The following is a 21478-nucleotide window of genomic DNA, read 5'->3' as shown; positions in this document are numbered from 1 at the left end:
GGACATTGGACAAATGAAAAACATATTGTTTGAGTTTTTTTACACCAGAAAAAAAATTAAATTTCTTACATATAAACTCTTCGAAAAGACTGATCAAAGTAATTTCTATATTATTAAATCTGACCCCCGTAAACAGCCAAGTAAACGGTCATCATTTATTCATTTGCAGATATTCAGCTATTTTATTCCAAAATTGGGGCATTTATCAAGAATAACTTTATGAATGCCACAAAGTCACGTAAAAAGTACTTTCGAAGATTCAAAACAGATTTATTATCAAATAATTGAGCTGGTCATTTTTAAACCACTTATGATATATAAATCNCATAGACTGAATTTTTATTCATACATTTCAAGTTTTCAATAGGCTGAATTGGCTTTGACAATTTCGTAGTTAAAAAATAACTTTACATTTTCCCCCTACTTTTAGAGATAAGAGAAAAAATAACAATTTTTGGAGTTCTTATTTATTTTATTTCATTTATTAATTTTTCATTTATTATTTATTTATTTACTTATGTTCATAAGTTTCGCAATAGGACTTTGGTTTCAATGGACATAGGACAAATGAAAAATATATTGTTTGAGTCTAATTGTCTAATTTTTTACACCAGAAAATATTTTTAATTTCTTACATATAAACTCTTCGAAAAGGCTGATCAAAGTAATATTATTAAAGTAATATTATAAAGTAATATTATCCATATTATTAAATCTGACCCCCGTAAATAGCCAAGCAAACGGTCAACATTTATTCATTTTCAGATATTCAGCTATTTTATTCCAAAATTGGGGCATTTATAAAGAATAACTTTATGAATGCCACAAAGTCACGTAAAAAGTACTTTCGAAGATTCAAAACAGATTTATTATCAAATAATTGAGCTGGTCATTTTTAAACCACTTATGATATATAAATCCTAATCTTATAGAAACTTGTGTACCATAAAAAAATTCTCCGTACTATTCAAGGTAATGAGTAAGAAATATTTCAGGTACCGCTTCGATAAACCAGGTGTTCTCTGTGATTTAGAAACTAACCAAAGTTATGCTGTCAATCCCTCCAACATCAGTCAAGAGATACTAAAAACATTTGCTAATCCATCCTTCTTGGAGAAATGGGTTGAGTGCTGCAGAGCAGCTAAAGATTGTTGCATCAAAATGCAGAACTATCATTCCGACGGTAATATTTCATTAAATAATTCCTTATTTATGAATAATTCCTTATTCATTATATTGTCTAATTAGAATATTCTAAATTACAAAATTAAGAAGTTTCTCTACTTTAACAACGAACAATTTTTAAATTAGTAGCGGATTTTAAGCTTAATTAGATTTTTTCAGAATAATTTAAATTCTTTGTAGAAAATAATATTTATTTGTTATTATAAAGACTAATTAAATTTGAATTATTAGTACGAAATAAAATTTTGAAGAAAGTAAAACGTTTAATACTCGCTTTCAATTTAAAATTCGTTCGTAATTTGCATTTGCATAAGCTAAATATCTAAGAGATTAAGAATGGCGATAGCTATCAGTTTAGATATGAGATGAAGTTAGATCAGGGTAACTGATATTCTAATGTTCTTATAACATCATATTCTGGTGACTAATGTTCAGATTCACTTTAACACGTTCACGCCGGGGTGACCCACCGGTGGGTCACGCTAGATTTTCTCATGTTGGTAGCGCACCGGAGTAAAAACTGGTAACAATTTATTTCATTTTTTAGTTTTTTTCCGGGAATAATAAAAATCCATAACTACCAATTGTTTTTAACGGATGCAATTTTTATATTGAATTGCTTCTTCCCCGTGATAAATTTCCTTACAGTGAATTGTTACTGTTGAGAATAGATTAACTCCTTAATAATATTATCTAATATTGAAATAGTTCTTCTACCAGTATTCTCACTTTCCCCGGCGTGAACGTGTTAATGAAAATACACCAGTTTCAAGGGTCAGATTGGTCCACCAAAAATATTTAATTCGTAGCAACTGATTTATCAAAGCTAGTAGTCGATTCTTTCTTTGATTTAGTAACATAAATTTAAATAAATTTCACTCAGTAAGCAAAAGAGATTTTAAGAAAAATTTGGGTTAATTAACAAAATTTAAGTATTTATCAAATGTGTGTTTTTTGCCCCTCTTTATTTGCATATTTGGATGCAAAGGGTATAACATTACCATGGAATTAATTAAAAAAAAACATTTTTAATAGCTAATTTTGTATTTCTTATAAAATAGAAATGTTGCGTTTGTTGATGTTTTAATTTTAGATTAGGTTATCTTAATTGAATCCATGGTTAACCTTTGTTAAGAACAGGTTAACCATGGTTAGGAAACCTTTGTTACCTGGATTTCTAAAAAGCTCCCTCGGTTATGAATGCTATTGAATTAATATTTTTCGCTAACTAATGAGGGAAATGAGATATTATGATTAACAGGGCATGTTCGATACTTAAGTACTTAAGTTATTATATTCTATATTAAAGTACTTGAGTTATTATATTCTATATTAAAAGTATTATTTTAAAAATGAAGTCAAAGTTAAAAACTAAATATTTTGTTTGCTTTAAAGACTACCAGACATAAATTTTTTATATGAGCAATTCAACAAATAAACGCCAATTAGGCAGCCAAAAAAAATTGGGGGGGGGGGCACGCTATTTCTACATGAATTTTCTTCTTTTTTACACCCTAAAAAAGCAAGAAAAACTCGTGACCATGAAATTTTTTCTTTGTGACACACTTTAAGTAAGTATGAAAGTTAAGTTATAGTATGAAATCTCTATAAATACATTTTAGAGAGACATTATAATAATGTTATATTTATTTAAAAATCGTTTTATCTGAATAAATGGCTGAGATAAATCTAATCTAGTATTATTTAACGCAAAATGGCTCAGGTAAATCTGAGCCATTTATTCAGATAAAACGATTTTTACATAAATATAACATTATTATAATGTCTCTCTAAAATGTATTTATAGAGATTTCATACTATAAGAATATATTTTAGTATAAAAAACAAAAATAAAAAAATTTAATCAAAGTCCGTAAATTGAAAAAAATTGGGAAAAATTTAAAATTGGTATTTTGTCATTTAAAGCGTGTCACAAAGAAAAAATTTCATGTTCACGATTTTTTCTTGCTTTTTTAGGGTTTAAAAAAGAAGAAAATTCATGTAGAAATAGCGTACGCATTACTAGAGTATGCATTTTGTTATCACTCTTATGAAAATTGATAGGTACGGCAGTTTATCCTTGTAGCAAGAAAGTATAGATATTGTTTCCTTCAATTCAGGAACCATGAAAAGATAATCAGTTGCATGCAACTCCAATTGATAGAACATAAATCTTAGTTTGTATACTAAGTTTGTAGTCAAAACACAAACCTAACTGAAGGCTGTGTTTTGTATTCTTTTAGTGATATGTCCAGATAAAGAAATTAAGATGAAAATTTTCTCCAGATGCCGCAGCCTGTCCTCAAACCTGGGATGGCTGGCAATGTTGGACTTATACTTCACCCGGAATGATTGCTGAACAGCCATGTCCTGATCATATTTATTTTGAAGTAGACCCACCATTCTGCACAAGTAAATACCCATTTTTTTTATCTCTTAATCTTAACTAAAAGTTCGGTGAATTATCTCATAAAATAATGAAAACAAGATATGCAAACGAAGTAATTTTACTAGCGTTCTAAGCAAATGCCATTAGCAGTAATTTACTTTTGACATTAATTTCACAGCAATTGAAAACTGTCAGAAAATACTACTTTCGATATCACTTGTCGATATCGCTCGAAGGGAAGCGAAGGAGAGACGAGTACCTTCAAGCTAAACGAGCGACACGTATTCGGGTTCATGATTTAAGTTTTCAGATGCTTTCTTACCATTTTCAAGGTAAGCTGATTTACAAACATCCGTTAGGCTCAGTCTCTACGTACGAAAAACTAAAATAAATAAAATTTATTTATTATACAGATTAAGAAGTATTAAAATCGTAAATAAGTAATCTCAATTATATATTTAACTTAGTTTCTCTCTTCGCAAGTTTCGCCTTAATATCTTTGCAAATTTCGACCTTTACCTGTCACATTACATCTTGGTCTAGGACCTCAAAAAGTGTGCACCAAAGTCATATCTCCCCTAAATATTCAATCCATCTAGAAGGAACATACATTCGACGACTAAGGTCACTAGATCTTTAAATCTATTACTACAATATTGATTATAAAATTAAATTTTTAACGGATAAATACCTGTAAATACCCATTTTTTTATCTCTTAATCTTAACTAAAAGTTTTGTGAACTATCTCATAAAATAAAGAAAACAAGATATGCAAGCGAACAAGGGCGCCGGCAGTGGGGTGCAAGGGGGTGCACTTGCACCCCCTGGCTTTTTTTTAAAAAACAATCAAAGAGACACAGAAAAACAATTTTGTTATAAAAAAATTTTATTAAAAATCTTTTTATTCAAAAACAAATAATTAAGTAATTATTGATTCATAACAAATTGTTTAATCAAACAAGAATTTTAATCGTCTTGTTTGCTGTCCAAATCTGTTATAACTTTTTCATTGAATTCGGAGTCATAGTTGATTCTTTTCTTATGCACACTGAGCATGCACAAATTTGGCAGATATCTAAGCTATATTTTGTTTTTTAAATTTAAATATTCCTAACATTTAAGAAAAATTTAAGAATGTTATGTTGAGAATAATAACTTTAATAAATAATATAACTTTTAAGTAATAACTATTGACTTACAAGTCATACAAGAACTACAAGAAATAATAATAACTTCTACAAGAAAATTTCCGTGTGCTGTTTTCCAATCCAGCGGCTTTTAACGACCCTCTCTATTGTTTGGCCTTTTTTTAAACAAGGAAAAACATGAATTTTGACCTTTTTTTTGGAGTTCAAGTAACAAGACATAAATGAAATAAAAGCTTTCGTTATAATTGTGACAAACTATAGTCAACAGGAAAATCTTCAAAAAATAGGATCAGTCGTTAAAGGCCGTTGGATTGTAAATTAGCTTCCCGTTTATATTTAATATAAAAAATGAATTTAGAGTACAGAGTAAGATCTTTAATAATAGAAGTCCTTCTATGTTTCCGCTCCACCAGTGATTACCCTCTTTTTAGGTGCATCCAAACACCTCCAGTCGCCACTGACATTATATCATTGTTTTCATCTTCCTTTCCATCTCTAAGGCGCTTAAACCACTCAAACGCCTGATTTTGCTCGCTGCTGCCATACCGTTAAATTTCACTTATTTTTCATGTGACTCTTTAACCGATTTGCCTGTTTTGAAATTGGATCCTCCCTGCCCAAGCGGTATCGTCCGCCAAACACTATGCGAAGCATAAAAGGTGGTGGGTTCAAATCCCTAACCCTGGATGCATTCTTTGTGATATTCTTCTCTAAATCGTTCTACCTCGCTCCTTCTACTTGACAACGGTTTATAAGCCTAAATTGAGCTCACAAGCCTGCAAATGTAAGTAGTTGTTGTTGTTGTTATTTTACGTCGCACTAGAGCTGCACAATGGGCTATTGGCGACGGTCTGGGAAACATCCCTGAGGATGATCCGAAGACATGCCATCACAATTTTGATCCTCTGCAGAGGGGATGGCACCCCCGCTTCGGTATCCCGACGACCTGCACGCGAAGTCGAGCACTTTACGGTAGAACAGTTTAATGAGGACCAATACCGCACACTCTCGGTCCCTACGCAGGCTGATCCAAGTGGTCATCCTGTGAGGGAAGGCTTTGCTTCCCCGTCATTAGCCGTATAGGTGTATAGTGTAATATATGAATGTTCATTTAGGCCATTAATGAATGAATTGAACAATTGAGTTTCCAGGAAATAATGTACAAATCGTTTAATGTAAATTTAGATTTTATTAAGCATTATTTGTGAATTAGAAAATGGCCATTTCTTCATAAAAAAAATAAGAAATCTCTTAAAGGGATGAAATAATAATACTCTCTATTGAGAGATCATAAAGCCAGAACAACATTTCTGACGGTTAGAAAATTGAGACTGGGAGTCCCCAAACGGCTCCCAGCCTCCACAAATTTGCAATTAAAAGTGAATATTTATTCTCAACGGACAGAAAGTATGGGTAGGAGATCCAAAATTTGGCGATTTATCATAATATATCATAGCCAAAAACAAAGCCAACTAGCATATCCACATGGGTTTAAAAGAACACCTTGGCGATCACGAGTCGCCAACAAATTTATGTGAATTATTATAACCATGCAACCGAAACATTTAGCCGTTGGAAAATTAGAATAAAAAGTTATAAATAGATTTTTGTTTTCGATTAAAGGCGACAGTGAATATATNTGGCCCTCAAAGTGTTACTTCCCACCCATATGACATTGAACTTTTTTTTAGAAGATATTACATTATGTTCTTAAACTTAAAAAATCAAATCAAAATTTAACTAAACAATGTTGTCTAAATAGAAAGTCAAAATTGTCTAGCTGTCTAAATTAGGTAAATAATAGTGCTTTATTACAGACTCGAATTTCTTTTAGTAGTTTCAGAAAATTATGAACACCCCCCTTGAAAAAATTCTGCGTACGCCACTGATTACTACAATATTGATTACAAAAATAAATTTTTAACGGATAAATACCTGTAAATACACATTTTTTTATCTCTTAATCTTAACTAAAAGTTCGGTGAACTATCTCATAAAATAAAGAAAACAAGATATGCAAGCGAAGTAATTTTACTAGCATTCTAAGCAAGTACACCATTAGCTGTAATTTACTTTTGATATCAATCTGTAATTTACTTATTGATTATGAATATTAAGAAGTATTAAATTCGTAAATAAGTTATCCCAATAATCTATTTAACTTGGTTTCTCTCTTCGCAAGTTTCGCCTTAATATCTTTGCAAATTTAGACCTTTACCTGTCACATTACATCTTGGTCTAGGACCTCAAAAAGTGAGCCCATAAAGTCATATCTCCCTCTAACATTCAATCCATCTAGATTCTAGAAGGAACATCCATTCGACGACTAAGGACACTAGAACCTTAAATCTGTTACTACAATCTTGATTATAAAAATAAAATTTTAACGGATAAATATATATCTTTGGCGAAAGCCAAATATTTTTAAAGTATGCTTAATTTAATAATATAAATAATAGCATAGTCTAATATTAATAGGATTAATGTTATGAGATGTAATAATATTAGTAAATATGAATTTTAAACAAATTTAATGATTAAATTTTTGTTTGTTAAATTTAAATATTCCTAACATTTAAGAAAAATTTAAGAATATTATGTTGAGAATAATAACTTTAATAAATAATATAACTTTTAAGTAATAACTATTGACTTACAAGTAATACAAGAACTACAAGAAATGATAATAACTTCTACAAGATAATTTCCGTGTGCTATTTTCCAATCCACCGGCTTTTAACGACCCGCTCTATTGTTTGGCCTTTTTTCAACAATTAAAATCGATTAGACAAGGAAAATCGTGATTTTTTACTTTTTTTTATAGTTAAGGTAGCAAATGAAATAAAAGCTTTCATTATAAATGTGACAAACTATAGTCAACAGGAAAATCTTCGAAAAAGAGAGTCAGTCGTTAAAGGCCGTTGGATTGTAAATTAGGTTCCCGTTTATATTTAATATAAAAAATGAATTTAGAGTACAGATTTAGATCTTTAAAAATAGAAGTCTTTCTATGTTTCCGCTCCTCCACTGATTACCCTCTTTTTAGGTGCATCCAAACACCTCCACACGCCACTGACTTGTTTGCATCTTCCTTTCCATCTCAAAGGCGCTTAAACCACTCAAACACATGATTTTTGCCCGCTGCTGCCATACCGTTAAGTTTCACTTATTTTTCATGTGACTCTTCAACCGATTTGCCTGTTTTGAAATAGGGTCCTCCCTGCCCAAGCGGTATCGTCCGCCAAACACTATGCGAAGCATAAGAGGTGGTGGGTTCGAATCCCTAACCATGGATGCATTCTTTGTGATTTTCTTCTCTAAATCGTTCTATCTCGCTCCTTCTGCTTGACAAAGGTTTATAAGCCTAAATTGAGCTCACAAGCCTGCAAATGTAAGTAGTTGTTGTTCATTTACGTCGCACTAGAGCTGCACAATGGGCTATTGGCGACGGTCTGGGAAACATCCCTGAGGATGATCCGAAGGCATGCCATCACAACTTTGATCCTCTGCAGAGGGGATGGCACCCCCGCTTCGGTAGCCCGACGACCTGTACGCGAAGTCGAGCACTTTACGGTAGAACAGTTTGACGAGGACCAATACCGCACACCCTCGGTCACTGCGCAGGCTGATCCAAGTGGTCACCCACCCGCACACTGACCGTAGCCAGTGATGCTTGACTTCGGTGATCTCCCGGGAACCGTGTCTTAACTATCAGTCCATTGCGGGACGCAAATGTAAGTAATTTCAATAAAGAAACAAAGTCTAATTTGAAATATAACTTGCCCATTGCTCAATTTCACAGTGACATACCTTTTCATGTAGTACTCGTAAAATTGGTTGTAATGCATGGGTGCCATATAATGTGACGTTTCATGTGTCCTTTTACCAAGAGGAAGAAATTACGAGGACTCCGTCTTCGGTTAGTCAAAAGTAGTCCTTTGATTGAGGATATGAAATTTTTTTAGACAAATATTTGTAATTATCTTGAATAAAATGATAGTTCAAATGTATAATTATTTAAATTGTAACTTATCACAAATTTAATTTGAAACATTTTTAAATTAGCTGTAGTGAACATTCTTGCCCCTCCCCCCAAATACATTTTATAATATACAATTTAAGAACTGCCCAAATACATTTTCTAATGGTCATATTAAAATTAAATTTGAATATATAGAACTGATATTTAAAAAAACACTCGATTTTTCAGTGTTGATTGATGGAAATAGATTGATGAAAGATGCTAATAATGTAATATATTTTGATTAGCCGAAATTTTTTCAATCTGAATTAACTCCGAAAATTGAGGTCTTACTGTTGTTTATAAGAAAATAATTTCTTTTCTCTTGTTTCAAAATAAATATTTTCTTTTTCAGAATATGCTCTGAAGGAGTGCTCTCGAAATGGAACGTGGTACACGAATGAACATTCTCGAGAATGGACAAATTTTCAAACTTGCAGCAAAAAGGGAGTATGTGTTTTTTTATATATGAATTATTAATCTCTTTGGATTCGAAATTATTTTGAAATTTAAAAAAGCGGAAAAAAGTAATTGATTTATTACTTACCAATGGATACAGAATTACAGATTACCAATGGATATAGAAATTTTTTTTAAAAATAAATCTGGTTTAAAACGGATATGCTTGCATTTTCTTAAATAAACACTCGAGTGCTTAATAATTTCATACATTATAATCAGTGGCTCTTGGTCTATATTTTTAATTCAAACAATAAATATTCAACAAGTCAGGAACACTCGCAGTGACCACTACATAAAGCTTCCTAACTCACCCTGGGTGAAGGTGAACACCCTTTTCCGTGGCGGTCAGAGCATCCTTCTACGGCCCAGAGGTCCTTGGTTTGAATCCTGTCGGCAGCCAACAAACATCTCTTTGCACACTCTCCTTCACATGGCTGAATACAGACACTCGAACAGGCAGCGAAACTACTTTACTCCTCGACATTTGGCAGCACTTCACTACTTCGCCTCGTTCCACGATTTCACAAACAAATCGCCTGGGTCTACAGCGTTAAACTACTCTGGAATGGTGACTTAACTCACTGCTATGCAACCTTTTAGTCTCAATAAATTCTCACGACCGACAACGGGTCAGACTTTCTGTTCGTTGGAAGAGGGCGTGCCACAGACACTACATATAGCTTCCTAACTCCCACTGAGCTGGGGTGCACACCCTTTTGCATGAGAGTTAAAGCATCCTTCTTTGGCCCTAGAGGTTTGAATTCTGTCGGCAGTCAAGGAAAATCTCTCTCACACCCATTCTCCTCCACCCACATTTTCCGAATCGGATAAAATAAGGTACTTGATTGTGTCCAATTGTAAAAGATCCGGTTTTATCCGATAGTGCAACTTGAAAGGAAAAGAAATGCTTAGCATAATTTAAAGGTGTTGTAAAACCTGTTTTAACATCGACAAGCGGATAGCCTATTCTGATTTTCATTTATCTCCAAATATCATTAACCATATCTGTGACTCGAGGTGTGCAGCAGAATATCCGATCGGTGTGCAACAGAATGTCCGACCAGTGTGCAGGAGAATGTCCGACCGGTGTGCAGGAGAATCCTCCGGTTCAAAAAATGGTGGGAATTTTGTGGATTCGGACCCCCGTTCGATCGATCATAGGATTGACTCGTTATTCCTCTCGGCTAACGTATTCTATATTCACCATCAGGTAGCTAAGCTGCTTCATTAAGCTTTCTCCCTAAACTAGTCTCATTTGATTTCCGATAAATATAGTAGTAGTTTTAGTCCAAAAATACCCGGTCCCTGTTTTATACTTCTACCTGATTTCGTCCAACTCTCCCCTGTTGCACATTATTGATTAAGAAGACCTACATGGGAACGGGAAATTCAAATATGCTTTCAACTAGCTTGTTAAACATTTTTTTTTAACTGTTATTATTTTTATGACTATCCAAAATTAAATAATTTTCATCAGATTTCGTACTTGCGCAGACTTCATACGCAATAATTTTTATTAAAATTACGCCTGATACATTTAAAAGTAATTTATATACTCTTACTCAATTTTAGGAATATGCCATGCATTTAGAATTTCACGTCACAATGTACATAATTTCAGTGATTGCCATTGTTCCCTCATTGATCGTATTTATGACTTTTAAGTGAGTTGTTATAATTTAATCTTTCACTTATTTGAATATGAGTTTTTATATTATGGATTAATTATTAAATCAGTACATAAATCTTCTGAATACCATTCAAAATACTGTATATATATAATTTTTTTATAATCGTCGTTGAACAGCCAACCCAATTTTTGGGTTTACGACAACTAATAGTAGTAGTAACCGACCTACCCTCGAAGGAGTTTGCGGATAAGGGTTTCACCCGTTGTCACGTGAACTAAACCCCAGACGTGAACTTTCCCAGACCGTCGCCAATAGCCCATTGTGCAGCTCTAGTGCGGCGTAAATGAACAACAACAACTAAAAACCCCGTGTCGGGGAGCAGACCCACTGCCTCTGACTGCAAACCGACAGTTCAGGGTGGGTGACAATGACAGTACTTTTTTTTCATTTTATTATAACAAATTTATTATGAATTGGTTATTCGCGCAACTTTTATTTTGAAATTAGCAGTGGTGATAAAAATAAGTCTAAGTATTTTTCTCTCCCTAGGAAACATCCCTGAGGATGATCCGAAAACATACCATCGCAATTTTGATCCTCTGCAGAGGAGGTGACACCTCTGCTTTGGTAGCGTGACGACCTGCGCGCGAAGTCGAACACTTAACGGTAGAACAGTTTAAAGAGAACCGATACCACGCACCCTCGGGCCCTATGCAGACTAATCAAAGTGGTCACCCACCCGCTTACTGACCGCAGTCAGTGATTTTGTGATGTAACGTAAGCAAATGCATAACCCACAAACCTCTTTGTCACTTTTCAGTTCAATCACTTTTAAGTCCATTTTCTCGCAGAATAACTCATAACGAAAAAAAAAGCTAGAACTTTTTCAGTTAAAAGATATCTGAATTGATTTAGAATGTATGTCATAAGAAAATATATTTACTCATAAATATAGGCTGCATATACACATAATTCGGTGGTCAAATGCAACAAAGTATTGTTGTTGTTGTTGTTGTTCTCATCCCCATGACCAGCAGAGCTAGATCAGGTGCATGAGTTCGTTCACTCTGAGAAAGTCTAGCAACAGCAGGGGAGCTTGAACCAGGTCCTGCCTGGTAAGTTCCAGACAAGATAAAATTTGGTCAGGGGAGGCCTGGGCAGCAGATTTCGAAGTGTTTATTACCATCGTTATAAGTCATTGATGACAGATGTCCACTGAGGAAACGAGTAATGGGAGTTTGTTCTCGTCTATTGCTGCTCCGAGCCAAGGAGCGCCCTGGGCACCTACTCTGATACCATGAGTGTACCGGTGGGACCGTCCAAATGGTCATATTCTTTGCCTTACATTTAGAAAAATGCTCCAAGTAAGTAAGAGAAGCGACAGTCGTAATGGCCTCTTCAGCACCTACTTTGGCCAAACTGTCAGCAATCTCATTTCCAGCTATACAAAGTATTTGTTGCATTTGACCACCGAAATCGATTGCATTTCTTTCCAATCAGATTATTTTAACTCCTTTGTAATTTATGAAAATTACTAAAATATTTCAAAAGGTTAATTAAAAGGGTTATATATCACCTGAAGCATTTTTTGTGCATTCAAATATTTTGGGGAATGTCAGATCGAAGACGAGGACCGAATTATATCTATACAGAATATCGCTCATACATAAAGCATAAACGCATAATTTATACTCATTCGTAAAAAGCTCTAATATATATTTTAGAAGTTTTGATTGTTTCTCTTGCAGACAACTTCAAGTACCTCGCATCAAAATGCATAAACACTTTTTCTTTTCTCAACTTTTAAACGCTCTGTTCATGATCTTATTCAAGTTACTCATAGTGAAAGATGAATTGAAAAGGAGTCCTTCATATGAAACATACATTGAACAAAACAGCGTGAGTATCATGAAACTTTTTAAGCATTGTTTTCTACGCAGTCATTTTGATAATTAAAACCATTATATTATTTTATTTGTTACACACATGCAGGCATGACAAAGCTGGTTTTTTAACCCTTGGTTCAGTTGAAAAACACAGAAAAACAATTAAAAAATAACTTTATTCATATAGGGTCCAGTGGAATATTTATATCCAGGGCCATTTTAAAAAAACTCGTTCTGAGACTTAAAAAAAATATGTTTTCATCAAGTTTAATGTATACATTTTGTTTCAAGAACCTTTCAATAGTTGTTAAATAAAAAAAATTAAGTCAATATTAAAAAAATTCTTAACACTTGCAGTGACCACGTATGGCGTATGTTAATCCTAAGTGGTTAAAACCCTCACAGAAATTGCTTGTGATTTGGCAAAACGGTTTATTACTAAGCCTACAGTATTTTTTCCACTTTTGATTCTAATTCTCTGTCTTCATTAAACATAAATGGTCATAATTACGCCATTTTTTTTTACCAGAATGGGTTAATAGCAGGAATTTTGTAATTTAGTTGCCAGCAGATGGTGTTAGTTAGTAGGCAGCAAATAATAAATGTTGCAAAGTTCTTGAAAAAAAACACAAATGCTATGGGGCTGTAATCTAACAGTGTTCAGGAAAGCACGGTACAATTTTTCATATTTAAACGCTAAAATTTAATCTGTCTGGTTGGCGATATACCATCTATAGGAAACTTAATTTCGCAAATTTTTACATGAAATTTGTTACAGCTCTCATACTGTTTGTTTCATTTCTCTATCACCTTATTGTTTCCAAGAATTTTAATCTTGAAATCAGTTAATTTTCCACTGGACATCCTATGTTTAATGCAATGTGATAAATAAAAAAAATTATACTACGTCCAAATTATTTCATTTCGCCCTATTATTTTTCTACTTTTCCTTTTTTCCAAAAACTGATATATTGTTGTATTTCTTTTTAGTCATTGTGCAAAATCATATTCACTTTAACAAAGTATTTCCGCTCAACGAACTACATGTGGATGTTTTGTGAAGGTTTCTATTTACAAAAACTGATTGCCGCCACTTTTGCTGAACAGAAGAGTTTCATCATGTTCTACATTATTGGATGGGGTTCGTTATGTTTTAAATCTATCTCATATTACAGTTACCAATTTATAAGCTTTTTTTTTTTACGGGCAGCTTCATTACTACATAATAATATGGGTAGCTTAATATTAATTTGTTTATTCTTTTGTGTCACACGTATGAGCACCACGATACAATAATTCCAACATAAATCTGGTTATCAAAGCGTTGATCAAAGCAACCACGGGCAGCTAATTTACAATCCATCGGCCTTTAACAACTTGCTCTCTTTTTTGGAGATTTTCCTCTTGGATGTAGTTGGTCGCAATTAGAATGCAAGTTTTTATTTTTTTTTAAACTTTGTTACCCGAAATCAAGTTTAAAAAAAAACAAGAATCAAGGTTTTTATTTATTAAAGCAAATGCCAAAGAGAAGGGTGGGCCGTTAGATTGAATAATCCCCCGCAGGCATATTACAGGGTTCCCACGGTCCTTGAAAAACTTTAGTAGTGGTAGTAAATTCAGGTTAATGTTAAAAGATATTTCTTATTTTAATATACCACTTTGACGTTAAGTGGCTTAGAAGCTGGAATTTCCATGCATGTATACTTTGTTCGGAAAACAATTTTTAATGGTGTTACACAAAATTTAAATTGTAGACATTTATTTAATTTTCGTTACCACTTTTTATAATCTACAAAGCCCGCGGGATTAGAAAATATTTCATAGCGGTAGCCAACACGGAGGCAAACCTAGATCATTTAATACATTTGCGAGGACAACTATATGCATAACTGCCAATTTCAACACTTTCGGAGGTTGTTTCTCCCAAGAGACTGTGAAATGATTGTCGAATTACAATTATAAGCAAATATGTTTCATATTTCGCCAGAATTTAAAAACAATTATTTATTCGTAGCTGTGATCAAAATCATTTTAAAAAGTAAATCTAAGAATTAAATCGAAAAATATCAGCTTCTCTACCACTTTTCATATAAAAATTTAATTTTGAACATAAATTAGCCTCAATTAAGTGTAAGGAAAATATAATTGTATTAATAATCAGCCATTTGGTTAAGAAAATTTAAAATCGATAGTAATTACACTTTTTATCTTCATATGTCATGAGTCATATATGCATTCTCAGGGTGTCGATAATCACAGAAAAAAAAAAGTTAAACTGGTAGCCAAACTATTTTTATAGCAGTTTATTTGTGGGCTGGGAAATAATAGTTTACTTTATTTAATTCACCACTACTTAGTTCGAATTGCAAATTGCACAGTTACACTTTTAGAGCTTTAGTATTGGATGTGTTAGATTTAAAAGTGAAAGCAAAAATAAATCTGTCAAATTACCTATGCCCTAACTTAAGCTACCGCTTTTTATTTTTTACTATCATGATTCTGATTCCATGCGACTACATTTATGACTCGCCCGTCCCGAAAAGGTTTAGGTATCACATTCTAGTATATTCTACATTCTAGTATTAGGTATTCTAGTATAGCACGGTATTCAAGCATTTTTATGTATTAGGACGTCTACTGCTAACGAAATTCTCTCAGTGATGTTATTTTCCACTTACCTTTTTTTTAAAAAAAAAAAAAGACTTACAGCACCCCAAATGTAGTAAAGGATCCCAAATTTATCTGGAATGACTTTTTGGACAAAATGAAAGGGAAAAAAATTAAGGATTCTATAGGCAAATCTGTAGGAGACAGAATGAATATTAAAATCACCAACAAAAACTCACTGAACAATTATAAAGGAACTCGAAGGTAACAATATCAAATATCACAGCCGTTCCCTAGCTGAAGATCGGATTATTAAAGTTGTTATTACACCCAAAGAAATGAGCATACACAAAAAAATTAATCTATCACTCAGAGAAGATTATGGGATTATTTACAGAAAACGTAGTTCAGCTTACTAATAGAGTTTTGAAGATTGATGGAATTTGAGATGAGTCGAACGTATATTATTTTAAACTGAGTTTCAGGTTTGTTAAAACAAGAGTTACGGCAGAAATATTTAAATTGATGTATGACATGGATGAGCAACTGCTTCTCATTCTTAACATTAACCTGATATTGAGACAGACTGATTCATCTATTGTAGTTAGCATTGTTACATGGCTAAATATTAAAGAATTTGACGAACAGCAAAAGGAAATATAAAAATTAATTTGTGGAATATTAATTTATTATTGCATAACTTTTGCTGCCTACTTTTGTAGATGATCCGTAAGATTTGTTTAAGTGGGAACAAAATGTATGTTTTTTCTATTTTATTCTTGGAATTAAAAATTTAATTTATGGTTTAAATGTGTTAGCGAAGTAACTTAACTTAAAAAATTCATCTTACTTTAATTATTTTACTCACTCTTTGTAAAATTTTTCCCAACAACCGTACAAGTTAGCAACCGTTCCATCGGACTAGGCTCTCAGAATCATCATGGCAAAAGTAGCTGGCGAGATATTAAAAAGGAATATACAATATATCATGAAGTACTATCTTTCCATTGGTCTAAGCAATACACTTGCAATAAAACTTTTACATCACATGCATAATTTTTTAAAATAAACTGCTGTTTGTAGAAAATGCAACACCATGAAAGAATCATCAGAATCAAATGAAATTTAATGCAGAAACGACTTGTACTGATACAAATAAATGATGAAATTTTCAAAACAAAAGAAACAAATTAAGCGTCCGAAATCAGTATTTGGTGCAGCCACCACGCGCTGCAATAAGTGCTGCTATACGACGTGGCATGGAGTCAAACAGATGTTGAATATCTGCTTGAGGAAGAGAATTCCATATCGCTTGTATGCGCAACCAAAGTTCGTCTTTGGAAACTGCAGGACGCGGATCACGAGTGAGACGCCGACCAACCATATCCCACACGTGCTCAATAGGCGACATATCCGGCGAATAAGCAGGCCAAGGAAGAAGTTGCATGCGTTGTGCTGAACAGAAGTCTCTAACAGTCCGCGCAACATGTGGGCGTGCATTATCCTGCTGAAAGATAGCTCCAGGGATGCCTTGAAGGAAAGGAACGACTTCGGGCTGTAGCACTTCACGGACGTATCTGTTGCTATTGAGATTACCCTCAATTCGTATCAAATTGGATCGTCCATGATACGAAATCGCACCCCAGACCATAACTCCGGGTGTTCGACCACTATGTCGTTCAATAATACACTCAGGAAGGCAGCGTTGACCGGCATAACGTCTAACACGAACACGGCCATCATGGGTCCACAAATTGAAGCGTGATTCATCTGAAAAGACAACTTGGTGCCAATCAGCTCGCCAGTCTCTGTGCTCAAGAGCCCACTGCCGACGCAGCCGTCGATGATCCGCCGTGAGGGGAATCCTGTATAATGGCACCCTTGCACGCAATCCACGGCGCAGCAGACGACGACGAATTGACGAAGCCGACAATTGTACACCTGTAGCAGTAGACCAATGTGCTGCCAGCTGCCTGGAGGAAGCTGTGCGATCATTCACCGCCATGCGGAGCAGGTGTCGATCATCGCGCTCTGACGTCACCTTCTGTCGTCCAGTGCCTGTTTTTCGAGTTGTTCGGTGCTCGTCGGTCCACTGCTTCCAAACTCGCATCACTGTGGAACTGTTCCGCTGCATACGAGCTGCTATTGCGCGATAGGAAAATCCTCCTTCTCGAAGGCCGATTATCCTCCCTCGTTCAAACTCCGTAAGTTGCTTGAATTTCTTATTCTTCCGTCGTGGAGGCATACTCAGGTCTCACTAAACGTTTGCCACTAACAAATAATCATAGACTATTTTCAACGTCCCGCTACAGCACTTTATTTATACGCTTTCAGCATCAATTCAGAGGGCGCTGCGCGCGCCACGCACGCGCGATGGCTCTGAAACTTTATTAATTTGCATAATATCCTATATCCATTATTAAAATAATATTTCATTTGATTCTGATGATTCCTTCATGGTGTTGCATTTTCTACAAACAGCAGTTTAGAAAGAAATGATAATTGCGTCTAAAACCATCAATTGATTATCTATCAACTCTTAAAAAAAGTAGTATTCCTAAAGCAACTTTTTACACTATCTAACTTTTCACTACAGAATTAAAAATTCAATTAAATCTCTCAGCCTTTAGCTCAGGAAATATTTACACTACGCTAATAAACATTGGGATAGTTTAAAATATAATAAAATAAATTTTTTTTTAAATTTTCAGATGCGCAACAGGTATTTTTAACAAGTAAGCAGGACAGTTTGTTTGCTAGTGAAGGTAAAAAAGCCTGGTGTTAAAACCGTTTCATATATAACTTGTTTTCGTGAGAAATAATGGTCCTTGGCTACCAAGACATATAAAGAGTTATAATGTATATACAGGGCTGTTATATGCATATACAGAGCTGCAGTATAGATTATACTGCATATGCAGGACTTTAAACGCTTTTTGGGAAAATTTCTTCCAGTGGTAGCTGAGTTTATGTTATAATGCATAATTCTTTGTTTTGTGAATCTAATTTAAAGTTATTTTCTACACCACTACATTTAAATAATTCAAAAGTTCATATGAAACTCTACTTTGTATTAGTTCTCTCATGGTGAGATTATTAAAATGTTGGCAAAATGCCAAAAATTCTGCAAGTTTTAGTTTTTATTTGAATACCATTCCATACCTGCCAACTTTCACTCCTTCCGAGAATGGATTATCAGAGTGGTTGTAAAACAATAAACGAAAATCAATCTGATTCAAAAATATATTTATAATTTGATCCCGTTGAAATTTGCTTGCGCAAGGATTATTATGCTTTCATATATTTATTGTAATTATTTATATCTAGTGGTGGTCAGACGCATTTATAATTATCATTATAATTCAAAAAGTTAATTGGAATAACCTGAGTATTGCTATCACTTTAAATATGAAAATAAAATCTTCCGGAAGAGTTAACAGGTATGCCATTCAATAAAATATTTCTCAAAAGGCGTAGTAGTTGGCAGCTGTGTGTATGCAAGTCTATTTGTTAAGATGGAAAATAATTGTCAGGGGATCTTGCAAATCATGGACCTTGCGAAAACAAGCTATAAAGAAAGTGAATCTTATTACCATTTTTATATCTTTCTTCCGGTGTACAAACAGTTCTAATGTAAAAGAAAATTCAAACATCATTTTCCAATTATGTTTTTATTTATTTTTAGTATTTCCAGTTGTTCCAGTTGGTATCTATGCCATAATACGTGCCACTTTAGCAGATGACAAGTAAGTACTTTACTAGTAATATCTGCAGCATTCTAAACTTTTAAATTAATTATTCTAAATTTTCAAACGAAAGAAAAGCGTTGGCTCAGGGAATCGAGCTGTCACCTGCCAATAAGATGACGCAGATTCGAATCCCAGCGGTGGCTGGTTGACATGAATTCTTTTCCCGGCTAGTACCGACCACAATACTGACGGAAAATCCCTTTTGTGGTTGATGGATCATGGACCTTGAAGTCGGGTGAACTGTCAAGGGTTTTCGTAGATTTTCCTCACTGTGTAAAGCAAATGCGGTCTAGTACCATCAAATAGCTAGCTCTCCATGAAGGCTAGTTTGTCGCAATGCTTGAGTCACAGTTCCCTTGTCTTCTGGATTGGGTTCAAAATTACAAGGCTACGGAGCTGTACACCGATAGTCTTAAACAACAAGTTTTGTTAGCTGTTCAACGACAGTTATAAAATAAAATCAAAAATTGTAACTGAAAGAGGAGACTGAAATGTTAAGTTCAGGGTCACTGTAGGTTTATACCTAGGCGTACATATAGTGGAGTATGCCAAATATCTCTTTCGATACACATCAAACATCTGTCTCAAATTATATTAATACGCTATGACTTATACTACATTAGAGCTGCGAACTTTCGACACTTTGAGGCAAAATTTCTTCTGGAGGTAAATTTTATGTTTAAATGTATGATTCTTTGTTTAGTAAATGTTGTTTAGTATGATTCTTTGTTTAGTATGATTCTTTGTTTAGTTTTTTTCTACACCACTACATGTGAGATTCAGAAATTCATACAGAAAGATAATTTCTACCGGTTCTTTAGTATTGAAACTTTAAAAATGTTACCGAAATTTGACAAAATTCTGAAAGCTTTAGCTTTTAATTGTTTACCACTCTATAAAATATGTTGCTAAAAGTGTAGTCGTTAGCAGCTCTGCAATACATTGTTTATTGGAGAAAAAAATCACAAAATCATTCCCAGGGAAACAAATTTCAAAAAGTGATGACAGAAATGGAACAAACTAAGTTGATATTTTAATATATTTATGACCACGAATACATATTGTTTTTTTAAAGGAAATATACTGAGAATTTTAGACTGCTACACCTTTAAACATTAAAGTTCTGTCCTAAAAAAGAAAGAAAAACAATGATTATAAATAAAAATACTATCTCTGCTATTCATAAAATTTTTAATTCTTGTGTAAACAATAACTTAAATTATTAACATTATGTTGCTGTTTTTTTGTATTTTAATTTTCATGCATTAATTTCATTTTTTTTAACTTCAGATGTTGGATACAGCATGCTGAGCCATATGAGTGGATTATGTATGCTCCAAATTTACTCAGTTTAATAGTAAGCGCACTTGTGTTCATTTAATAATAAATTATTTCAATGATGCGTTTTTAATTAAAAGATTATACGAAAGTGACTTAAAAAAGAATGTTTTTTAGAAATTATTCAAAAATAAAGTAAAATTGTTACTACATGTAACGAATTATAACGTTTATTCGTTTTTCTTGGCCACGCTGTGTCAGAAACTTAATTCACTGCTGCAGTTTTTTTTTTCTTTTTTTTTTGTGCTTTCTGTTCAAGATTTCTGTATTAGTAGCCATATAAGGCGTGAAAAGAATTTTTTAAATTTTTCAAGCACTTAATATTTTAAAAGATTATTGTTAAGACTTTCAAATATTTATTTCAATTATTTATTAGTGTGGGCTGATCAATATCATAAGAAATCAAATTTGTTCAACCAAGATAAAATATTAACTCAAATATTTTGTCACCACTTTTAATAAGAAAAAGTCTGGAAAATGAGCAATTTTAGCACATCACGGCAAATTTACAGGGCTGCCGATTTTTCTACGCTTTTTGCGATAATACCTTCCAGCGATAAGTTTATGTTTTTTTAATGTATAATTCTTTGTTTTGTAAATTTGATTTAAAATTAAATTCCACACCACTACATGTAAATGATTAAAAAGCTCATATGAAACTCCACTTTATACCAGCACTCTTATGGTGAGTCTATTCAAATGTTAGCAAAATTCCAAAAATTCTACAAGTTTTTCCTTTTTTAATGAGATTTAGAAAAAAAAGGATCATTTTGACCTTCATAGGAAAATCGTATTGTGCTGTTCTACGAGGGTTGCTATTTNTAAACAATAACTTAAATTATTAACATTATGTTGCTGTTTTTTTGTATTTTAATTTTTATGTATTAATTTCATTTTTTTTTTTAACTTCAGATGTTGGATACAGCATGCTGAGCCATATGAGTGGATTATGTATGCGCCAAATTTACTCAGTTTAATAGTAAGCGTACTTGTGTTCATTTAATAATAAATTATTTCAATGATGCGTTTTTAATTAAAAAATTATACAAAGGTGACTTAAA

General features: G+C 33.3%; 1 protein-coding gene across 4 annotated transcripts in view; it reads left to right on the top strand.

Moving 5' to 3' along the window:
- The window catches only part of LOC107440893 (calcitonin gene-related peptide type 1 receptor), an 81039-nt gene that overhangs the window by 48488 nt on the left and 11073 nt on the right, over nucleotides 1-21478 (top strand). For 3 of the 4 annotated variants that reach the window (XM_043045930.2, XM_043045929.2, XM_043045928.2), the window contains exons 4-11: nucleotides 996-1183; nucleotides 3472-3597; nucleotides 9100-9194; nucleotides 10779-10870; nucleotides 12586-12736; nucleotides 13714-13864; nucleotides 19016-19076; nucleotides 20370-20436. In XM_043045930.2, coding sequence (XP_042901864.1) covers nucleotides 996-1183; nucleotides 3472-3597; nucleotides 9100-9194; nucleotides 10779-10870; nucleotides 12586-12736; nucleotides 13714-13864; nucleotides 19016-19076; nucleotides 20370-20436 — 931 coding nt within the window. Of the gene's footprint in view, nucleotides 1-995; nucleotides 1184-3471; nucleotides 3598-9099; nucleotides 9195-10778; nucleotides 10871-12585; nucleotides 12737-13713; nucleotides 13865-19015; nucleotides 19077-20369; nucleotides 20437-21329; nucleotides 21397-21478 lie in introns of all 4 variants that reach the window. The other variant, XM_071178841.1, reaches the window with a different exon arrangement.

The sequence above is a fragment of the Parasteatoda tepidariorum genome, chromosome 3 (assembly GCF_043381705.1).
Source record: "Parasteatoda tepidariorum isolate YZ-2023 chromosome 3, CAS_Ptep_4.0, whole genome shotgun sequence".
NCBI classification, from domain to species: Eukaryota; Metazoa; Arthropoda; class Arachnida; order Araneae; family Theridiidae; genus Parasteatoda; species Parasteatoda tepidariorum.
This window is presented reverse-complemented; position numbering and strand designations above follow the sequence as displayed.